The 22,839-nt window shown below is 41.8% G+C and overlaps 1 protein-coding gene across 19 annotated transcripts in view; it reads left to right on the top strand.

Moving 5' to 3' along the window:
• The first annotated feature begins 143 nt into the window (after positions 1–143).
• Positions 144–22,839, top strand: part of LOC131132354 (ELKS/Rab6-interacting/CAST family member 1-like) — an 89,810-nt gene continuing 67,114 nt past the window's right edge. For 4 of the 19 annotated variants that reach the window (XR_009130356.2, XM_058077908.2, XM_058077909.2 and 1 more), the window contains exons 1-9: positions 147–321; positions 6,880–7,601; positions 7,801–7,878; positions 7,989–8,144; positions 19,580–19,839; positions 19,906–20,077; positions 22,183–22,257; positions 22,327–22,482; positions 22,584–22,676. Coding sequence is in view for 12 of the 19 variants with exons in the window: in XM_058077908.2 (XP_057933891.2) it covers positions 7,110–7,601; positions 7,801–7,878; positions 7,989–8,144; positions 19,580–19,839; positions 19,906–20,077; positions 22,183–22,257; positions 22,327–22,482; positions 22,584–22,676 (1,482 nt within the window). In the remaining 7 variants the exon portion in view is untranslated. Of the gene's footprint in view, positions 322–6,879; positions 7,602–7,800; positions 7,879–7,988; positions 8,145–19,579; positions 19,840–19,905; positions 20,078–22,182; positions 22,258–22,326; positions 22,483–22,583; positions 22,677–22,839 lie in introns of all 19 variants that reach the window. The other 15 variants (XR_009130357.2, XR_013630455.1, XM_078799365.1 and 12 more) reach the window with 8 other exon arrangements.

The following is a 22,839-nucleotide window of genomic DNA, read 5'->3' as shown; positions in this document are numbered from 1 at the left end:
GCGCGAGGAGAAGCAGCTTGGCTTTTCGTGGTGCTTGAGGGCGTGGCTACGTCTCGGGGACGCGCGCTTACGTCATGACGTCACCAGAGCGACCGCGCACTGGGGAAGCCGCCTGTGGAGGAGCTGGCAGTCTTTGGTGGGGGGGGGAGAGAAGGGGCCAGGAAAGACTGCTCCAGGCGGGGGATAGCGAACGGAAAATCGGCCAAAAAGGGTCTGACAACGCCGCTGAGCGCTACCAGGGCCTTCGGAACCGCTTGGGGCGCCTTTGGGACCGTCTTGCTTGTCAAATCGGAGCTTATTTGACAACCGTTACAAGCTACGGTGAGTACTGGAAGTTAGCTGTCAGTCAGAGAGCTTGGCGTGGATGTTGTCATTTCACGGGACTATTTTTGTGTGGTTTTTTTTAGTGTTTTGTCAAATCGTGCGTTTCCTGTGTGTGTGCGCGCCCGTGCGTGTGCGTGCGTGTGTCCAGGAACACCGCCAATAACATAATTAAAATTTGATGGCAACAGAGCTTTCAGCTTTAGCAGCCGTGTTGGTGTGGGTAGGTGTGGAGGGTGGTAGTGGGCTTGTTTGGAGTTGACTTCCAGCATTAGTGCAGAAATCAAACCTAGCATGCACATTCCCTGTGGTGTAACGGCCAAAGAATCATCATAATACCGACAGATAACGTGTTGCCAGTGTATCGCCAATCTCTGCTCGGTGGCTTAAAGGGAGAGCCTACAGTGTGTGGCAGAAGTGTTGTGCTGGTTTTAGGAATCAAGCAAAAATTCAAGGCAAACATCCTCTATATCATCGGGGAGGCAACCTGTGGCTCCGGAGACGCATGCGTGCCTTCCAGGTCCATGTTGTGGCTCCTTATTATTATAGTTTGATCATTATCAACATATTTTATACTAAGTAGTACCGTGAAGTCAAACAATAGCATCACATTTTAAAAACAGTTAATATTTATAAATAATGAATCTGCTGCAAAAAAAAAAAACGGTATTTAACCAGGAGAAATATGATCTCAGGGAAGAAGTACATTTGAAACACTTATATGCTAGGACTACATTAAAAAGCCATAGCATTTCAGTATGTGGAATCAAACTATGGAATGGATTGAGTAAGGACCTCAAACAATGCACAACGATGAGCCAATTCAAGAAACAATACAAGCAGTTGATATAATATTATGATATGATATTAATATTAAATCAAATTAAATTAAAAAACTTAAACAATATTTGGAAAGCAGGAAGTGAACAAATGTAACAATGAAGACTCTAAAAAAACCCAAAAAGTTCAAAGAAAGAAACTAGGTAAAAAAGGTAAACACGTACCGGTACGTCGGTATGTGATTAAAAACAAAAACAAAAATACTTAAACTATATTAAGAAAGCAGGAAGTGAACAAATGCAACAGTTACTGATTGTAAAAGTACCAGATGGAGGGGTAGGATTTAATAAGCTTTGCTTCTTCCTACTCCTTTTGGAAATGTGGAACTGGGAACTGATTATGGGATGCATTCAATTGTAATCTGATGCATGTTCAAATGAAATTAAATCATTACCATTACTATTTAAATGTCATGTATATGACAGTAGGGTTCAGATTTTTTTTTTATTTAGCAGAACGCTAGTAATAGATCCTTCTGTATTTAGGAATCTCCTGCTAATTTTTCTAAAGGACAGCATGCATGCAAAGGTTCTTGATATGACAGGAGCGGGGAATCTGCTGCAAAAATGCTAATGAAAGATCCGCTACATGACAGCAGCATGCTAGTCCTGTCATCCTCAAAATGACAGGAGCTCTTGTGAAAGAATTGCATTGTCTTGAGTTTATTGCTCAAGCTCTTCCATTGATTTTTTTTTTTTTTGCTCCACACACTTCTTAAAAAGTTTTTAAAAAGTAATTTTTCTTGCTCTGTGCATGTTCTTAGCTGTTTTTGCCATGCATTTGCCGTCAAAGTGGAGGTTTAGCATGTTCATTATAAGCTAATTATTGTATGAATGAAGTGTAATGATTCTCCATCCCCATATCTGCTTCCTGTTTTTGAGTTTTATCTTTGTTTACAGCTCCTCGTAGCATTCTTTTCTGAAGTAATTACCATTTTTAAAAGTTGTATTTCCTTTTAAAACAAAGCCACCATATCTGCAGCGCCGCTACAAAGCCAAAGCGGTGCAAACATTACACTTCTCCGCGCAGATAATACACATTTGCACAGCAAATGGACTGTGAATCTGATAGCTTGGTGTTGATGCAGGCGGGGAAGGTGAAATCTGCTGCCTGTGTTGTGCAACGCTCAGTGGGAGCGAGAAAGAGGAAAAAGACGCTGTGATTTCCTCCCACAGCTCCATGCATTTGCTCCTCCTACAGGAACACCGAGCCAGGCTACTTGCTTCCTCTTGCAGATTGCAGTGAAACCACGTCAGAATGGCTGCTTTTATGTTTGGAACTTCCACAAATCACATCTCCAAACTCATTTTCTGGCACCTTGTTTGTTATATTTCACGCTGAGGGATTTATTTATGTCCATACTACAATTTCACCTCATCCTTATTTAGCTTGGCAACTTCACACAGCTGTCCTCTTTGCAGGATGAGCCTGCGTGGTGAACTCTACTGCATTTACTTAATTCTTAAGTACACATACGTCTTCTTGTTTGCAGAATAGAATCCACGAGCGGTTCACTTCCTGGCTGGCTCTGATGCTATCAGGTGCTTATCACCAGTGTTGCCAGCCATATTGTGTGCGCGCATGTATCTTATCTCCTCTGAGGAGGTAAAGTTACAAGTCATCACACCGGTGAGATCTCTATCTCACTCAGACATCTTCCGTTCGACAAATTATTCACCGTCTTAGAAATGCAGGGCTCTACATTAAAAACCAAAATGACTTGCCCATAGGGAATCCTTAAGGTGAGAACTACTTGCCCGAACTTGCCCCATGTAAAATGAAAAGACTGCCATAATGATATCATGTAATTTTTTGTGGCATCACATGAGAATCTCAAATAAATAAAATAATAAAATAAATAATACTTCTTTCGCTGGCTGCTGGCTCGGCTGCACTTCTGACACGCATATAAATGACAAAAATAAAAAGTCATAATATGTCAAACATATGTCAAATAATACAAACAACAGGCTTGCATAGTGATGATGCTAACATAGCTTCACTTTAACCAACTAAAAATGCTTTTTGGAATACTAAAATGTTTTTTGTATTGTTAAAATATTCAAAAAGTGTTATTCATGGTTTACCTCGATGTCATAAATAAATATATTGAGCAGCTCGCGGTCTTGGAGCGGGCGTTTTGGGTCCAAAGAAGAGGAACGAGAGGGAAAAAAGGAGAAGTTCGGTTGCCGTGCGCCCAGCTAGTTAGTTAAGTGTGCAACAGGCCAGTAAGTTGTTTTTCATGCTGCCTTGGAAATAAAAACCATGCAACGATAGAGGTTCATCACTTTTTGCTGTTTCCTTCAGAATTAAACGATGTTGGCAGCGACGCCATGATGGATGTTTTCGTAGTCAAACGATCGATTGGTTGATCGCGAACAACGGGTGTGGGTAAAACGCGGACTGTGGATTACGGACCGCGGTCTAAATAAACGATTCTGATTGGTCCATTGCAAGGATTGCTTTGCAAATTACCACCAGAATTACGCAGTCCGTGTTTTACCAACACCCAACAAGAACCGCTTCATGCCAAAGTACACTTGCCCGACGGGAATATCACTGATTAGATTTACTTGCCCGAATTTTGTTTTAACTTGCCCCGGGCCATCGGTACATCGTTATTGTCGAGCCCTGAAATGTGTTATATATATATGTATATTTATATTTAGCTTCAAGCATAGTAAGATAAAGTTTAATTTGGGATATGACGTCCATATTTTAAATTTTTTGTAGGCTGAAAAAATTATATATTGATGTATTTTTATTATTATTATTATATTTTCACACTTTTTAAAAAATATTGTATTTTAAAATCTAATTTTTTATATTTATTTTTATATTTTCCAATTATTATATTTTCTAATTATTATATTTAAACTGTATTGTCACACATATTTAAAAAATATTCTAACAACATTTTCTATGATTCTTTTGGCATTTGTCCTCTGGTGTTCTTTTTTTTGTAAAAAAAAATTTAAAGAGGGTTTTATAGTCACATTTTGCTCGCTTGTGAGTATGAAGTGTCCGTGATCTGACTGGAATCTTTCCATGGTGTCCCATCTCAAAAACAACATTTTTGTATATTTTCTAATTTCTACCGCTTTTCCTCATGAGGGTCGCGGAGGTGCTGGAGCCTTTCCCAGCTGTCTTCAGGCGAGAGGCGGGGTACACCCTGGACTGGTGGCCAGTCAATCACAGGGCACATATAGACAAACAACCATTCACACTCACATTCATACCTATGGACAATTTGGAGTCGCTAATTAACCTAGCATGTTTTTGGAATATGGGAGGAAACCGGAGTACCCGGAGAAAACCCACGCATGCACGGGGAGAACATGCAAACTCCACACAGAGATGGCCGAGGGTGGAATTGAACCTGGGTCTCCTAGCTGTGAGGCCTGCGCGCTAACCGCTCGACGTCTACAATGTTAACCCGTTGGAAATGGCAGGATGTCATTGACCAATAGAACAGTCCGCATCACAGTGTCGTCTTCCAACGAACGCAAAACTCATCACACAGCAGCTTAACACTCAAAAGGCTAGCTAGGAAATAGCTAGAGATGGCCGAGGGTGGCCTGGTACCTAACCCTGGTCTCCTAGCTGTGAGGTCTGTGTGCTAACCACTCAACCACCGTGCAGAACAATTTTTCATTACAAAGATATTTCAAGAAAACCGGGTCATCTTTGACCCACTTATGCGTCTAAGGGTTAAGATGAAAAAATGCTGTCCGGGTTAATTGTTTGACGTGGGGTTCAAATTGTAGGGTCCAGGAGGATGCCGAGGTTGCAGATGAGCGATGGGGATGGAAAAAAACTCATTTCCGAAAACCAAAAACTCATTTTGGTTGCTTGCACTCCCAAATCTTGTTCTTTCGGTCACTACCCAAAGCTTGTGACCATTGTGAGGGTAGGAACGTAGCTCAGCTCTTTTGGCTCAGCTCCGTCTCCGCCACAACGGACCGATACATTGTTGGAATGATTGAAAAGGAATGATTCCGGAATCTTCTGACCAGAATTGGAGATATAGTGTAAGCAAATTGGGGCGTGTACAATAGATTATCTACAGGTCAACAAACACAGTCTACTATCTGTGCTGTCAAGTGAAGCATTATTATTATTATTATTATTAGCACGATGGTCAACTGTGGGCCACTGAGCTCTTCATGTATGTGCATCTGTCAACATAGCTTTATGCTATCAGTCTGCATGCTTTCATTTGATTGGCTGCATGTCAGTACAGTGTGCGTGCGTGCCGGCCTCATCCAGGTGTGGGTTCACGGCCCCCCCGCCCCCCGGAGGGAAAACGCCACAGATGGCTCCCTGTTTCTGCAGAGCGCTCACACGGCTGGCTGCAAGTTAGCATCTCGCCAGCCAAAGATGAGTGCAGTTGGAAGCATGCATTGCTCACACGCTGCTGCTGCGGGGGCTTTGGAGTCGTTTTTGACATTGAGGCCAAAACACTCCAATGGGTCACTCGGACGCCCAAATGTCAGTCACAGTATTTCGAAGCATTAGAGTGTAAAGGTGATGATTAGGGGTGTGTATTGGCAAGAATCTGGCGATATGATACGATATATCACGATACTGTTAACAAGGCGATATTTTTTTTTGTTTTTCTTGTAGTTAAAGATTATTTCCTGGAAAAACTGAATTACACCAACAATATGCACTTACTAAACATATTTTTTATTCCAGTAGAACAGTATGTAATGCTGTATCACAAACTTAAAGTGTAGCATTTGGATAAATAAAGCTTTAACATCCAGCTTTAAATTTACAAAAAAAAAAAAACATAAAATGGGGGTCGCGGGGGGTGCTGGAGCCTATCCCAGTTTTCTTCGGGCGAGAGGTGTGGTACACCCTGTACTGTTCTTCTGTCTTCTGTTTGTTTTTGATAAAATTTGAATATTTCTCAAATATTTCAACTTTATGCTACCACTTTTTCATCAGGCGAGAGGCGGGGTACACCGAGCCAATCACAGAGCACATATAAACAAACAACCATTCACACTCACATTCATACCTATGGACAATTTGGAGTTACCAATTAACCTAGCATGTTTTTGGAATGTGGGAGGAAACCGCAGTACCCGGAGAAAACCCACGCATGCACGGGGAGAACATGCAAACTCCACACAGAGATGCCCGAGGGTGGAATTGAACCCTGATCTCCTAGCTGTGAGGTCTGTGCGCTAACCACTCGACCGCCGTGCCGCCCAATTTTCAGTTTATTACATGTATTTTATCTAAACAGTGTAAACACAATAATTGCAAAAATAAACAATAATATTTCATCAACAGTCTTATCTTATCAATGCCTGACAATTAAAGTTCTATTAATCAAGTTTGGGTTTTTTGGTGACTGGAGAAGCACTAGGAACTAAGCACTCGTGCGCTGTTCTCTGATTGGTTGTTTCAAGGGCACGATACCAGAGCAGCGCGCTCTGAGTGGACAGCTCCGGGGGCTGATACTGGACATGGTTAAACTCTATATTTTATCAGTATCACTGCCCTGGGCTTTGACGCAGTATCATTTCGGCCTTTTCCCGTATCATTCATGGAGTGGTTTCTAGGGTACAGGGCCAATTAATACTGTAGTATGTGATCATTTTTAATATCGATACAGTATCGTGGAACGATATTTTCTTACACCCCTAGTGATGATGCATCGTGTATAGAACTAAAAATGTAATCTCATCTCCTTCTCCTCCATAGGTGACTCGCTGATTGCCTGTTGGGTGGGCTGCCTTCACAGTCATCACAGCAGTGTGAAGAAAAACTCCAGTGGAAGACTAACAGGGTCACATAACATTGCATAACAGCAAAGAAGACCCCACTGACAAATGTTTTCACCACAGCTGAACACTTTTTCACGAGTGCACCCATTAGTACACAAATTGCTTCCCTGGATTATTATTACTTAATTTTTTTTTTACTCCTCCATTATGTACGGAAGCTCCCGTTCCGTCTCCAAACTGGACGTCGTGGCATCCAACGGTAACGGTTCGGGAAGCCCTGGACGTTCCCCGCGCCTCCCGCACTCCCCACGTGTGGGACACCGCCGCAACGGCAGCAGCAGCAGCTCCGCCAGCGGCGGTCTCACCGGCTCGGGGAAGACGTTATCCATGGAGAACATCCAGTCGCTCAACGCCGCTTACGCCACAGGGGGTCCGCTGTACTTCACAGACGGAGCGGAAGACCCAGTCGGCTTGGGGAGCCTTGGGAGCGGCTTGAACCCCCCGCTGCCCAAAAGTACCATGACTTTGGGTAGGGCCGGGGCGAGGGTGCCGTACGGGGTGCGGTCTGCTTTCGTAGGGAGCAGCCCCAACATCAACTCAGGTGGCGGTGGAGTCATGTCCAGTGACGCCATAGCGTTTGGGGGGGAGGGACAAGGCCAGACCCCGTTGGCTGCCACCGTGCCGCACTCCATGAGACAGGTGATGCTTTGCTTTCATCCTGTTTGGAATGTAAGAGCGCCAAAACTGGAAAATGGCATCCGATGAGGAGCATAAGAAGCGTTCAAATTCTAAAACCTCCCACTGGCTCTGCAATATTAGTCATCACCTTATGTTTTTTCTACATAAGCAACATTTCTTATTACATGCAAAGCTAACGTTTGTGTCCGTGGGTTGGCAGGTGAGGGAGGGCGCCATGACAGATCTGCAGACCCAGCTGAGAGAAGTCCTGAGAGAGAATGAACTCCTCCGCAGAGACGTAAGAACACTTGAGCTTCCCGTTTTTTTGTGGTCAGCCATTTTTTTTTTGGTGTGAAATGAAAAATACAATACAATCTGAGATGAAGCTAGAATGTCACTTTATCGTAGCTGGATGCCAAGGAGTCCAAGCTGAGCTCATCCATGAACTCCATCAAGACCTTCTGGAGCCCGGAGCTGAAGAAAGAACGTGCCCTGAGGAAGGACGAAGCCACGAAGATGTCTGTGTGGAAGGAGCAGTACCGGGTGGTACAGGAGGAAACACAGGTACGTTTTTGGAGAAAAGCTGGAGCCTATCCCAGCTGTCTTCAGGCGAGAGGCGGGGTACACCCTGGACTGGTGGCCAGCCAATCACAGGGCGCATATAGACAAACGCATATGGACAATTTGGAGTCGCTAATTAACCTAGCATGTTTTTGGAATGTGGGAGGAAACCGGAGTACCCGGAGAAAACCCACGCATGCACGGGGAGAACATGCAAACTTCACACAGAGATGGCCGAGGGTGGATCCTGGAAGATAATCCCGTATAATATATGTTTTATCGCTGCCATGAGACAGAACAGACAAAGTGTGTGGGCTCAGATCAGGATGTTAGGCGACTCGTCTGCTGGCAGGAGGCTGGGAAACTGTACAACAGAACGTAGTCATTGTCACTCACGGCCACGCAATGACTCATGCTCAAGTGTGTGTGTGTGTGTGTGTGTGTGTTCCAACACTCGCACTGAGAAAGCAAGTGCTTGGTCTCGCCCTCACATAAGATATTAAGCACGTTAGGACTTGAAAGAATCACTTTTACGCCTTCATTCTTCCCCTTGTTCCCTTTTAACCCCAACCGCTTCCTTTTCGTCTCCTATCTCCTTAGCTCCTTGTCATCGCACATGTGACTTGCTAATTTATGACAAACGCCCGCCCACAGGCACGTCGGGTCAACCCTTGCTTGCCGAAGAATGTGCACCTCAACCCAACTCCTCCACGCTTCCTTCCTCTCACACCTTAGCTCCAGTCGTACCGCCATGGTAACCAGTCCTTACTTTGCACAACATTCATTCATTTTCTACCGCTGTTCCTCACGAGGGTCGCTGGGGGGGGTGCTGGAGCCTATCCCAGCTGTCTTCGGGCGAGAGGCGGGCTACACACCCTGTACTGGTGGCCAGCCAATCACAGGGCACATATAGACAAACAACCATTCACACTTACATTCATGATATTAAATAATATGAAATTAAATAATAAAGTAAATCATATGATATTAAATAATATGAAATAATATTTCAAGGATATTCTGGTAATATTGTAACTTCTTTCCTCCTTAAAATACAACTTTTTTGCTCTTTATATTTGGACTTTATTCTTGTAAAATTACAAAATGAAAAGAACTTTTCGGTCGGCACGGCGGACGAGTGGTTAGCGCGCAGACCTCACAGCTAGGAGACCAGGGTTCAATTCCACCCTCGGCCATCTCTGTGTGGAGTTTGCATGTTCTCCTCGTGCATGCGGGGGTTTTCTTCGGGTACTCCGGTTTCCTCCCACATTCCAAAAACATGCTAGGTTAATTGGCGACGCCAAATTGTCCATAGGTGTGAATGGTTGTTTGTCTATATGTGCCCTGTGATTGGCTGGCTGGCCACCAGTCCAGGGTGTACCCTGTCTCGCCCCAAGACAGCCCCCGCGACCCTCGTGAGGAAAAGCGGTAGAAAATGATTGAATGAATGAAATTACTTTTCATTTTTATCTCCTATTTATGATTTTATTCCCATAATATTAAGACTTATTCTAGTGACATTTTAACTTTTTTCATAACTTTCATAACTTCCAACTTTATATGGTCTTCTGTTAGTTTTTGATAAAATTTTAAATTAAAATTTTCCAATTTCTCAAATATTTCAACTTTATGCTACCACTTTTTCATCAATCTATGGACAATTTGGAGTCGCCAATTAACCTAGCATATTTTTGGAATGTGGGAGGAAACCGGAATACCCAGAGAAAACCCACGCATGCACGGGGAGAACATGTAAACTCCACACAGAGATAGCCGAGGGTGGAATTGATCCCTGGTCTCCTAGCTGTGAGCTCTGCGTGCTAACCACTCGACCGCCGTGCAGCCTCTTTGCGCAACATGTAAACAAATGCATGCACATAAAACATGCACTCTTGGTGAGAGCTATGAGAGCTATGCACTTATCTTTCTCTCGGTGTTACATTTTTCCATGACAAGCGACTGGGAAGAATTTTACACCTGACAGCGGGTCACCGTTGACTCCTCGCTCTCCTCGCTCTCCATCTGGACCTGCGGAGCAGGCCTGGCCGTAGCGTCACAATCACTGCAATGCAGAGCGTGACCAAAGACCAGGGTTGTTCAGGGGACCACATTTTCAGGAGGCTAAGGATCCTTTATTATTATTTTGACTTTGTGTGTAATGTCAATGCGGTCAAATGTCCTCTGTATGACGGTGCTACAAAACTATTGGCCTAAGGCAGAGAAGGGGCGGGACATATAGTAGCTGCATGGTCATCTTTGTGTTGTTATGATATGCAGTGATGTATAAACAAGTACTCCATACCGATGTGCATATTTGTTCTGTGCACAACCTCAAGTCAAGTCATGCTAGCACTGCTGCTTTTAGGAATCTTCTGCTGTTAGTCATCGTTCGGATAGTCGTTCCCGGGCCGGATTTGGACCCGTGTGCACTGCTGGTCAAGCCTTTTCGCTTCTCACTCACACACAGACAGAGAGAGAGAGAGAATGATTAGTTTCACTGCAACCGTTTGATCGCTGCAGGTCAGCACGTCTCACATGGAGAGGTGGGGGTGGTGGTGGGTGTGGGGGGGGAGAAAAGAGGAATATGGAATGCCTGGAATGCTATGGTTTCCTTCATTTATTTCTCCTACTCTGCTGTCTGTGCTACCCTTTAAATGGTAGCCATTCGTCCGTCAATCCGTCCATCCATCCGTCCATCCATCCAGTAGCGAACTAAACAATAACCTCACTGTCCTTCCTGCTAACTACTGTCGGCTGTACTCCAGGCTGGAGTGTGTGTGTGTGTGTCAGTGTGGAAAAAAAGAGGGTTGTGTGTTTGAGACTGATTTGTGTGTGTGTGTGTGTGTGTGTCTGTGTGTACCCATGCATTTTATTTATTCATTTGGATGGTTGTTCCTTTATCTCCCATGTAAAAGTGGGTGCCAGCTGTTTTGTGTGTACGTCAGTACAATTGGTACAGTTTAGCGTGGGCAATATGCACGCATGTTCCTTTTAAATCGGGTTTCATACGCACAGTATGTTTTTATAATTAATTATAATAGTAATTGATGGGTTAAGACAATTTTATCTGAATACAGGACAAAAAAAAACAAAAAACAGTGGTGCCCAAATCCCACAATGCGCCACTCGTTAAAGTCCTATAATCTGCTGCTCAGCACTTAATGTTATTACATTTGGCTTTGAACGCAGCATTTCTAATTTCATTAACGCAACACAACGTTTTACTGTATATAAAAAAAACCCAAAAAAAACAAGGGAGTCTTACTGTAAGGAACGTTGCTTGTTTACACTTAGACAATTACGCCATGTCTGAAAAGGGAGAGGACAAGGGTGTCCAAAGTGCAGCCCGGGGGCCATTTTCAACCCACGGTTGTTGTTTTTTTGTCGGTCTGCAACACATTCTAAAAATACAATCAAACAAGAAAACAACAACAAGTCTACAGTCAATTTATTTAAGAATAGAGTGAAAATATTAAGAAAAAAAGTTGTAATTTCACAAGAATTATGATTAAAAAAAAGTGCTAGCATAAAGTTGAAATACTAAAAAAATTGTAATTAAAAATTTTAAAAATAATAAACCATCAAATACAAACAGAAGACGAGATAAAGTTGGAAATTTAGTTGTGAAAAAATTTAAAATGTCACTAGAATAAAAGTCGTAATATTATGGAAATAAAGTCATAAATAGGAGATAAAAATGGTCTGAAATGAAAAGGCTGCTGTAATTTTACAAGAAAAAAGTCCAAATATGAGGAGCAAAAAAATTATATTCTAAGGAGGAAAGAAGTTACAATATTACCAGAATATCCTTGAAATATTATTTCATATTATTTAATATCATATGATTTACTTTATTATTTAATTTCATATTATTTAATATCATGAATGTGAGTGTGAATGGTTATTTGTCTATATGTGCCCTGTGATTGGCTGGCCACCAGTCCAGGGTGTACCCCGCTTCTTGCCCGAAGACAGCTGCGATAGGCTCCAGCACCCCTCGTGAGGATAAGCGGTAGAAAAAGAATTTAATATCCATCCATGTTGTCATTCACGTTCATACCTATGGACAATCTGGAGTCGCCAGTGAAGCTAACTGTTAGCTAGCTGTCTTTGGAATGTGGGAGGAAACCGGAATACCCGGAGAAAACCCACGAACCCAGGAACCCAGGTGTTCCTGTGAGGCAAACATGCTAACCGTGCACCGTGCGGATCCTCGGAATATTATAAAGAAAAATAAATGCCGTTTTTTTTCTCGAGATGTCCATGGTTGGGCTACATGGCGGTTGTGTGGTTAGCGCGCAGACCTCACAGCTAGGAGACCGGGGTTCAATTCCACCCTCGGCCATCTCTGTGTGGAGTTTGCATGTTCTCTCTTGTTTTCTCCGGGTACTCCGGTTTCCTCCCACATTCCAAAAACATGCTAGGTTAATTAGCGACTCCAAATTGTCCATAGGTATGAATGTGAGTGTGAATGGTTGTTTGTTTATATGTGCCCTGTGATTGGCTGCATGGCCACCAGTCTTGCTCTATGCTGGCTTTTCAAAAATCAATGAATTCATAAACGATCACTCTTTTGTGGTTGATTTATTAGTCCAAAATATTGAAAGACACATCATATGTAGTATTCTGGTTACTCCATGTAATGTTACACTGATCAGACATTAACCTGGCATGTCGGACACGATGTAGTTTAAAGAGTTATCCCATTGTGTGTGGAAGTGGTACTTTTTTGGCTACTTTCTTTGTCCTTTTTTCCCTACTTTGTTTGGAATTAAGTTCAGATCAACTCAATTGGTGGCTGGCTAGTTAGCTTGGTAGCTTGCTGTAGCATACAGTATGAGTAATAATAGAAGTATAAAGGTGACTATATGGGTTTTATTTGTTGACAACAGGGCCGCACGGCGGTTAGCATGCAGACCTCACAGCTCGGAGACCAGGGTTCAATTCCACCCTCAGTACTCCGGTTTCCTCCCACATTCCAAAAACATGCTAGGTTAATTGGCGACTCCAAATTGTTCATAGGTATGAATGTGAGTGTGAGTGGTTGTTTGTCTATATGTGCCCTGTGATTGGCTGCATGGCCACCAGTCCAGGGTGTAACCCGCCTCTCGCCCGAAGACAGCTGTGATAGGCTCCAGCAACCCTTGTGAATGAATGAATGAATATCCATGGTTCATGTTCACACTAAGCTTATTTACTGATGAAAAAAATGCAACGGAGAAGGGGGAGGGGAAGAATGTAAGATTGTCAAGATGGATGCAAAATATAAATCATCCAGCGCTGTGTGCAGAAACGGACTGCAGCTTACGGAAATGAAGAAATAATTGATTGAGCTAACAAGTGAGAAAGCGAAAGTGAGAATGTTAGACATGAAAAATGAATGAGGGATGAGGACGTTGAAAGTGGATGCGCTCATGGCGGCGCTATAAGCGGTCATCGGTTTGTTTTCTTATCTCACATTAATAACCGAGCTCCGGGTGGCCATGATGACTCAGCAGTTTATAAAAAGGCCAGGTCTTCAAGGCCCGGCCTGTGTTTGACGCATGATGCCATCCGCTAAAAAGACGGCCATGATCATCCGCCTGGCCTCTACCGTATTATTCCTCATTATTCCCCCTTCACTCCTTCCGTACTCTTTTCGGGATTCATGACAGGGAGAAAGAAACCCTTAAAAAAAAAAAAAACACACACGCCTGGGCTTTGGAGCGTGTTCACAACGTGCGTTCTTCACACATGAACGCTCATGCCTAACAGATGGTCCTCAAACCTGCATGTTTGTTTAGGACGCTAGGTGGGGGGGAAGGGAAGGGAGAGGGAAGGGAGGTAAAAAAAATGGGGGCATGCTTGGAGGGGTGTCTACGTTTCACTGGCACCCATTAAACGTCCCCTGACTGTTATCTCATCATTTGGACTCAGCCTCATAATTACGATATTATATATCATCATTTACACTGCTTATCTCATCATTTGGACTTTTTTTCTCCCAATTAATATTTACCTCATAATTTAGATTTTAATTTCATAATTATGACTTTTTTATCTCATAATTATGATGTTAAATCTCATCATTTGACTTATAATACTTTTTTAATATCATAATTTCAACTTTATATCCAATCATTTTGACTTTTTATTTAATAATTGTGGCTTATGTCATCATTATGACTTTTTTATCTCATAATTTCCACTTTTTATCTCATCATTTTGACTTTTTTCTCATAATTAAGACTTTTTTATCTCATAATTTCCACTTTTTATCTCATCATTTTGACTTTTTATTGAATAATTATGACTTATGTCATAATTATGACGTATCTCACAATTATGACTTTTTTATCTCATAATTTCCACTTTTTATCTCCACTTTTTATCTCACCATTTTGACTTTTTTTCTCATAATTGATTTCATAATTATGACTTTTTTTAATCTCATAATTATGATGAAAAAATCTCATAATTTCCACTGTTTTATCTCATCATTTGACTTCTTATAATACTTTTTTCAATATCATAATTTCAACTTTTTATCTCATAATTTAGATTTTTATTTCATAATTATGACTTTTTAAATCTCATAATTATGACTTCCTATCTCATAATTAAATCTCATAATTTCCACTTTTTTCATCTCATCATTTTGACTTCTTTTGACTTTTTTTCATAATTATGACTTATCTCACCGTTATGACTTTTTTTAATCTCATAATTTCCACTTTTCTCATTGTTTTGACTTTTTATTTAATAATAAAAATAATTATGTCATAATTATGACTTATCTCACAATTTTTTGTTTTTTTATCTCATAATTTAGATTTTTATTTCAGAATTATGACTTTTTTCTCTCATAATTACGACTTCCTATCTCATAATTATGATGTTAAATCTAATAATTTCCACTTTTTATCTCATCATTTTGACTTCTTATAATTCTTATAGAAAAAAAATATGTAAAAATTAAAAAACTAATTTCATAATTATGACTTATCTCAATATTGTAACTTTTTTATCTCATAATTAAGACTTTTTATCTCATAATTAAGACTTTTTATCTCATCATTTTGACTTTTTTTTCATAATTAAGACTTTTGTAGCTCGTAATTTCAACTTTTCTATTTCATTATTATGAATTATCTCATAATTCTGACTTTTTTTTTACTCTCAGGTGCTCAAACGTTTGATACTTTAACGATAACAAATATGCCAGCACTCGTGCACCCACGAGCCTGGAAATAGGAAAGCTTGCAAGGGCGGAGTGTTTTACTTTCCTTCCAGGAGCCTCCTCCTCCTTTCACTTTCTTTCCCTCCGCCTCGGAGTGTGTTTGTGTTTTGCGTGCCGAGGCCCGCGGTAGCCACGTCTCTCCTTATAAGGAGCGGCTTTCGGGCAATGGAATGAAACCGCCCGCTTCCCTTGACTCTTTACCATGTGACGTGAAAGCGCTCATGTTAAATACATGTGACAGCTGGCCGCTTTCCTCTTGTTTTCAACCCGCCACTGACCCTGATGTTGCATCTCAAAGCGACTGATTAGGGTCAGCATCTCGCTCCAGCTTCCCGTCGGCCATTCAGCATTCGCTCTTTGCTATCTGTACGCATTCCCGTTTTGTTGTGCACACGTTAAGTGGAATGTGATACTATTTTTTTCTTATCTTCTCCCTTCATCCTCACACCTTGACGCTGGTGATGTGCGAGTGGGCGATGATGTGCATATGTGCTTCCTTTATATGTTGATGCTTGCGTTGCGAGGTTGGAGGGCCCAAGCGTGACTCAGCCAGCCAGCCGGCCGGCGAGCGAGGGATGAGATGGAGGAGTAATCGCACAGAGATGGTTAATGTTGAAGGACAGATGAGCATTGGCTCCAGGGAACGAAGAGGCGGCTCGGAATGAAGCGACACGGATTTCTCTCTCCTCTAAATTCCAACATAATTCCTTTTGAAAGCAAGATGGAAAATATTTAGTTTGTCAGCGCGGGTTTCTATTCCTCTTTTTCTTCCCGTTGTTCAACAAAAGACTCTGCTAATGTTAGCATCATGCTTGGAGGGTCACCTATTAAAGGTCCCCTGACAGTTATATCATCAATTAGCACTTCCTGTCTCATAATTACGATATTATCGCTCATCATTATCACTGCTTATCTCATCATTTGGACAATTATGACTTTTTCATCTCATAATTATGACTTCTTAGCTCATAATTATGATGTTAAATCAATATTTTCCACTTTTTATCTCATCATTTTGACTTTTTATTTCATCATTGTGAGGCAATTTTTATATCTCACAATTATGACTTTTTAAACTTTTTATCTCATCATTTTTGACCTTTTTCTCATAATTAGGACATTTTATCTCATAATTTCAACTTTTTATTTCATTATGACTTTTTTAAACTCATAATTATGACTTCCTATGTCATAATTATGACGTTAAATCACATAATTTCCACTTTTTATTTTATCATTGTGACTTTTTACTCATAATTAAGACATTTTATCTCGTAATTTCGACTTTGTATTTCATTATTATGACTTATCTCATAATTATGACTTTTTAACTCATAATTATGACTTCTTATCTCATAATTGTGATGTTAAATCTCCTAATTTCTACTTTTTATGTCATCATTTTGGACCTTTTTTTCTCCAAATTAAGATTTTTATCTCATCATTTTGACTTTTTATTTCATAATTTTGACTTATCTCACAATTATGACTCTTTTATCTCATAATTTCAACTTATTATCTCATCATTTTGGACTTTTTTTTCTTCAAATTTAAGAGTTTTTATCTCATCATTTTGACTTTATTTCATAATTGTGGCTTATGTAATAATTATGACTTATCTCACAATTATGACTTTTTTATCTCATAATTTCAACTTTTTATCTCATAATTTCAACTTTTTTCTCATAATTAAGACTTTTTTATCTCATAATTTCCACTTTTTATCATTTCACTTTTTCATCATTTTGACTTTTTTATTTAATAATTATGGCTTATGTCATAATTATGACTCATCTCACTATTATGACTTTTTATCTCAGAATTTAAACCTTATATGTCATCATTTTGGCTTTTTTCTCATAATTAAGACTTTTTAGCGCATAATTTCAACTTTTCTATTTCATTCTTATGACTTATCTCATAATTATGACTTTTTTTATCTAATAATTGTGACTTTGGTCTCAGGATATTGACTTTTTATTTAATTATTATGACTTATAATTCTGACTTTTTAATCTCAGGTGCTCAAAGGTTCATATTTCAATTGTAGCTTTTCACAACATCATCAGGGGGAAGACCTCCCTCCTCGTAGATAAGATGCTAGCCTCGGACCCGCTACCTGGATTAGCCTTCCAAGTCCACTTTGTGAAAAAGTCAGGTTGACTTTGCACCTTAAAATGAAACTCTACCAACTGTTTAACGGTGAATGTACGAACATCATCAGCGAAAGAGGCCACCAAAGCACCACATTGAAATTATAGAATTGTCTATTTTGGTTTGGCGATAGCATGAAAATAAATAGCAATGGCTCTAAAGATGACTCAGCAGAAACCTAATTACAATTCCTAATGGGTGCCTCAATTATTTCCCCTCCTGCGTCTCCTTCGCCTCTCTCTCAAGCGGTCTGGCATTTCTCAGCTCCGTGTTCCAGCTGCGTGTGCCGGTGGGAGATCTGGCACAAGCGTGCGTGTTCTTACTGTCTGAATCCATCATTCCAATCCTCTTGCAGTTTCGCATTCGTGCAAGACTGTTTGTTTACCCGTGCAACTCAGATGTGCTTTTTGTACGCTTGATAAGAGCGACGGTGCAGTTGTGCGTCCGTGTTTGCATGCCTGCGTCATTAATTTATGCAGAAATTGTGTGTGGAGTTGGGAAATTCTGTTGTTTACTGCTAGGGCTGTCTAAAATAATGCCATCCTGACGGGAACTCATTTGTTTCATGAATTACCATAACTTTTTTATGCATAATTAACACAAGCCGAACCGATCTGTTTTGACAGTGGACCGAGGACGGTGACGGTCCTCACAGAGTATAACACTTTTTTATTCCACTTGCCTTAACACGTAAACAGCAGCGCTCAATTCCAACAGCACTCTAATGATATAGAGTGTATTAGAATAGCGTTTCAGTATGTGGAATCAAACTATGGAATGGATTGAGTAAGGACCTCAAACAATGCACAACCCATTATGTCATTGTATGGTCATATAACCTTGCACTTCGGTACGTGACAAAAATAAAATAATTAAAAAATAAGAAGAAGAACTTAAACTATATATTAGGAAAGCAGGAAGTGAACAAATGTAACAGTTACTGATTGTAAAAGTACCAGATGGAGGGGTAGGATTTAATAAGCTTTGCTTCTTCTCCTGGCAAAATTTTCAGTAATTAATAAATTATTTTTTTAATGCTAGGTACCCCCCTAGTTAAAAAAAAATGTTTTCATATATCAATACATTAATACATTTATAATAAATAATAAACAAATAGTAAATATTTAATAAATATATAATAATATATATGGTCATATCACCTCGTACTTCGGTACGTGACAAAAATTTTTTTTCTTAAATTAATAAAATAAATAAATACATTATATTAGGAAAGCAGGAAGTGAACAAATGTAACAGTTACTGATTGTAAAAGTACCAGATGGAGGGGTAGGACTTAATAAGCTTTGCTTCTTTTTCCGGCAAAATTATTCAGCAATTAATTTTTTAATGCTAGGTACGACCCTAGTAATAAAACACAGTTTTTTCATATATCAATAAGTTAATAAATTTATAGTAAATAATAACTAAATAGTAAATATATACTAAATATATAATAATATATATGGTCATATCACCTTGTACTTCGGTACGTGACAAAAAAGAAAAAAAAATAATAAAATAAATAAATACATTATATTAGGAAAGCAGGAAGTGAACAAATGTAACAGTAAAAGTACCAGATGGAGGGGTAGGACTTAATAAGCTTTGCTTCTTCTTCCTGCAAAATTATTCAGCAATTAATTTTTTAATGCTAGGTATGACCCTAGTAATAAAACACATATATCAATAAACTAATAAATTTATCATAAATAATAAATAAATAGTAAATATATACTAAATATATAATAATATATATGGTCACATCACCTTGTACTTTGGTACGTGACAAAAAATATTTAAAAAAATAAAAATTGATAACATAAATAAATACATTATATTAGGAAAGCAGGAAGTGAACAAATGTAACAGTAAAAGTACCAGATGGAGGGGTAGGATTTAATAAGCTTTGCTTCTTCCTACTCCTTTTGGACATGTGGAACTGTGAACTGATTATGGGATGCATTCAATTGTAATCTGATGCATGTTCAAATGAAATTCAACCATTACCATTACAATGACTGCTAATAAAGTTATGGGGTTACTATCACTGCTCTCTCATCCCCAGCATCTCCAGTGCACCATCCAAGCCCTGCAAGATGAGCTACGAATCCAGCGGGACCTCAACCAGCTCTTCCAGTCCGACTACTCCGAGTCGGGCCGCCTGGGGTCCCTGCAGGCCGTCTCCCCACAGGAGATGACAGAGGAGAACTTCCTGCGTCTCCACGGCGAATACGAGCGACAGGTGAAAGAGCTCTTCCTCCTGAGGAAGACGGTGGAGGAAATGGAGCTGAGGATCGACACCCAGAAGCACACCCTGACCGCAAGGTAAAGTCATCTTTGGGCGAACGTTTTGCCTGAAAAGCCGTCGTACCTGTCTTCGTTTTGCGACAGGGACGAGTCCATCAAGAAGCTTCTGGAGATGCTTCAGAGCAAAGGCCTGTCGTCGCGGGCAACCGAGGAGGACCACGAGCGGACGAGACGCCTGGCTGACGCCGAGATGACCATCCACCAGCTGGAGGGCCTGCTGGAGCAGAAGGACAAGGAGATGCTGCAACTGAGAGAGGTGAGTTTCTGTCTCATTAAAGCAGGTTTCTCGATGAAACTTATTCAATACTCATAAACGTCATATTCCACCCACTCTACACCTTCACTGCTGGAGCTTCTTTAATACAACAGCGCCCTCTGTTGCTGAAAGCCGGTTAGTGAATGACTCTGCATTTTAACCCTTTAAAATGCCAGGGGTTTGATAAGACATAAAGACACTCCGGTTTCCTCCCACATTCCAAAAACATGCTAGGTTAATTGGCGTGAGCCTACCTCAGAAAATATCATAATCACGGGGGGATTAAGCCCTTAAACATAACTCAGGTGAATAATTTTATAATTTTTTTCAAGCTGTAGCACCTCCCTTGAATGCCTCGGTGGACTAGTGGTTAGCGCGCAGGTCTCACAGCTAGGAGACCAGAGTTCAATTCCCATCCCCGTGCCTGCGTGGGTTTTCTCTGGGTGCTCCGGTTTCCTCCCACATTCCCAAAAACATGCTAGGTTAATTGGCGACTCCAAATTGTCCATAGGTATGAATGTGAGTGTGAATGGTTGTTTGTCTATATGTGCCCTGTGATTGGCTGTCTCGCCCGAAGACAGCTGGGATAGGCTCCAGCACCCGCCGCGACCCTCTTGATGGATAAAAAAATGAGGTAGAAAAATGAATGAATTTTGCCCATCGACCAAAATCCTGAACACGATCCTGTCTATCGTCTCGTCTCGTGAGTTGGCTGTCCCGTGACACCCGTACTATTAAGTGGATTGATTTTTTTTCCATGGCCAAAATATATTATGTCTAACACCCTGGAAGTGGGGCTGCACGGTGACCTAGTGGTTAGCTCGCAGACTTCACAGCTAGGAGACCAGGGTTCAATTCCACCCTCTGCTATCTCTGTGTGGAGTTTGCATGTTCTCCCCATGCATACGTGGGTTTTCTCCGGATACTCCGGTTTCCTCCCACATTCCAAAAACATGCTAGGTTAATTGGCGACTCCAAATTGTCCATAGGTATGAATGTGAGTGTGAATGGTTGTTTGTCTATATGTGCCCTGTGATTGGCTGGCCACCAGTCCAGGGTGTACCCCGCATCTCTCGCCCGAAGACAGCTGGGATAGGCTCCAGCACCCGCCGTGACCCTCTTGATGGATAAGCGGTAGAAAAATGAATGAATGAATTTTGCCCATGGACCAAAATCCTGAACACGATCCTGTCTATCGTCTCGTCTCGTGAGTTGGCTGTCCCGTGACACCCGTACTATTAAGTGGATTGAATGTATAAAATAATGCACATACTATTTATGTAGTATTTAGTACTTTTTTTTCCTATATGGCCTATAAATGTTATGTCTAACACCCTGGAAGTGATAAGCTTCATGGCCTGAAGCCACATAGCATGATTCTACATGCTTTTCACACACGTGTGTTTGTTATGACGCTGCCATGCATTAGCTGTCATGGCCTCCCAAAGAGAATCAGTGATGCGGACAGGCTGCCCTCTGCTTTTGTTCCTTTCCCTCTCTGGTTTTCTTTGCCTTTTCTTCTTCTTCTTATGCATCTGCATCCCCCACTTCATTTGACGGCTGGGATTTGATGGGGTAACAGCTGGTATCAGGTAGTTAAACTACGAACTTTGTGTGGAGTATTACTTCCTGTTGCCTTTTTAAACATTTTTTGAAACCGTTACGTGTTTATTTGAGTCTGGAGGATGTGGGACGGACGTATCGACCCACGGAGGCTCAAAGCCAGCGCCTCGGCCAGAGGGAAACATCGCCACCCGGCCTCTGCCCCCATAACTCCTTCCTTTCCCGCCTCCTCCATCCCCATCCCGCCTCCTTTCCACGTGTCACCCCCCTTCCTGGCATCCCCCTCGCGGCACAACTCCCCGCTGCGCTCCTCTCCCTCCTTCCCCGTGTCGTCCCCGCCATCTCGCCTCCACCACCCCGTCGTCTTCCCTCACCGCCTTCCCTCGGTGGTGCACATCCAGCACTCGCCGTCCTTCCCCGCCCCTTTGCCGCGTCCCACGCCCGCCGTCCACCCTTTCCCGCCTGTCGTTTCTCCTCCATCGCCCCGTCCGTCTCTCCACCCTCGATCTCCGTCCTCCGCTGACGTTGTGTGTGTCCCCCAGGAGCTGCACAGGAGGTACGAAGCAGCTCCTGAGTCCACCAAAACGAAGGCCCTGCAGACGGTCATCGAAATGAAGGTAAGGCTTCGAGAAGTCAAAGGACAATGTGAGGCATGTTCCTCATTCTCCGCCCCCCCCAATCCCCAGGATGCCAAGATTAGCTCGCTGGAGCGCGGCATGAGGGAGCTGGAGGAGGAGGTGAACATGCTCAAGTCCAACGGGGCGCTCAGCAGCGAGGAGCGAGAGGAGGAGATCAAGCAGATGGAGGTGTACAGATCCCACTCCAAGTTCATGAAGAACAAGGTAACCCACTTCATGGAGGAACGAGTACCAAAAATGCAGGGACCCCGGGGGGTGCCACATACGTATGCTCCTCTCCCCCTCCCCCCCTCCCACTTTGCCAGGTTGATCAGCTGAAAGAAGAGTTAGGTCACAGCCAATCAGAGAAGGAGGAGCTCAGGGAACGGGCCAATGAGCTGCAGCGCGAGGTGTCCGCAGTAAGAGATGCCACCTCCGTGTCTCTGTTGGCTTTCATTCTGACGCTCTCCACCTCCTCGCCGCTAACGATTGCTCCTTAATTAGTGTAGTTCTAACCTCCTCCCTGCATGTTCGTCTATTTGGCTTGTAGGTGTGATGATAGGCTTACAGCACATAAAGTTC

This window comes from Doryrhamphus excisus, linkage group LG2 (genome assembly GCF_037039965.1).
Source record: "Doryrhamphus excisus strain RoL-2023G ecotype Guam linkage group LG2, RoL_Dexc_Guam_v1.1, whole genome shotgun sequence".
Taxonomy (NCBI): Eukaryota; Metazoa; Chordata; class Actinopteri; order Syngnathiformes; family Syngnathidae; genus Doryrhamphus; species Doryrhamphus excisus.
Note: the sequence above shows the minus strand (reverse complement) of the source record. Positions and strands in the feature narration are given on the sequence as shown.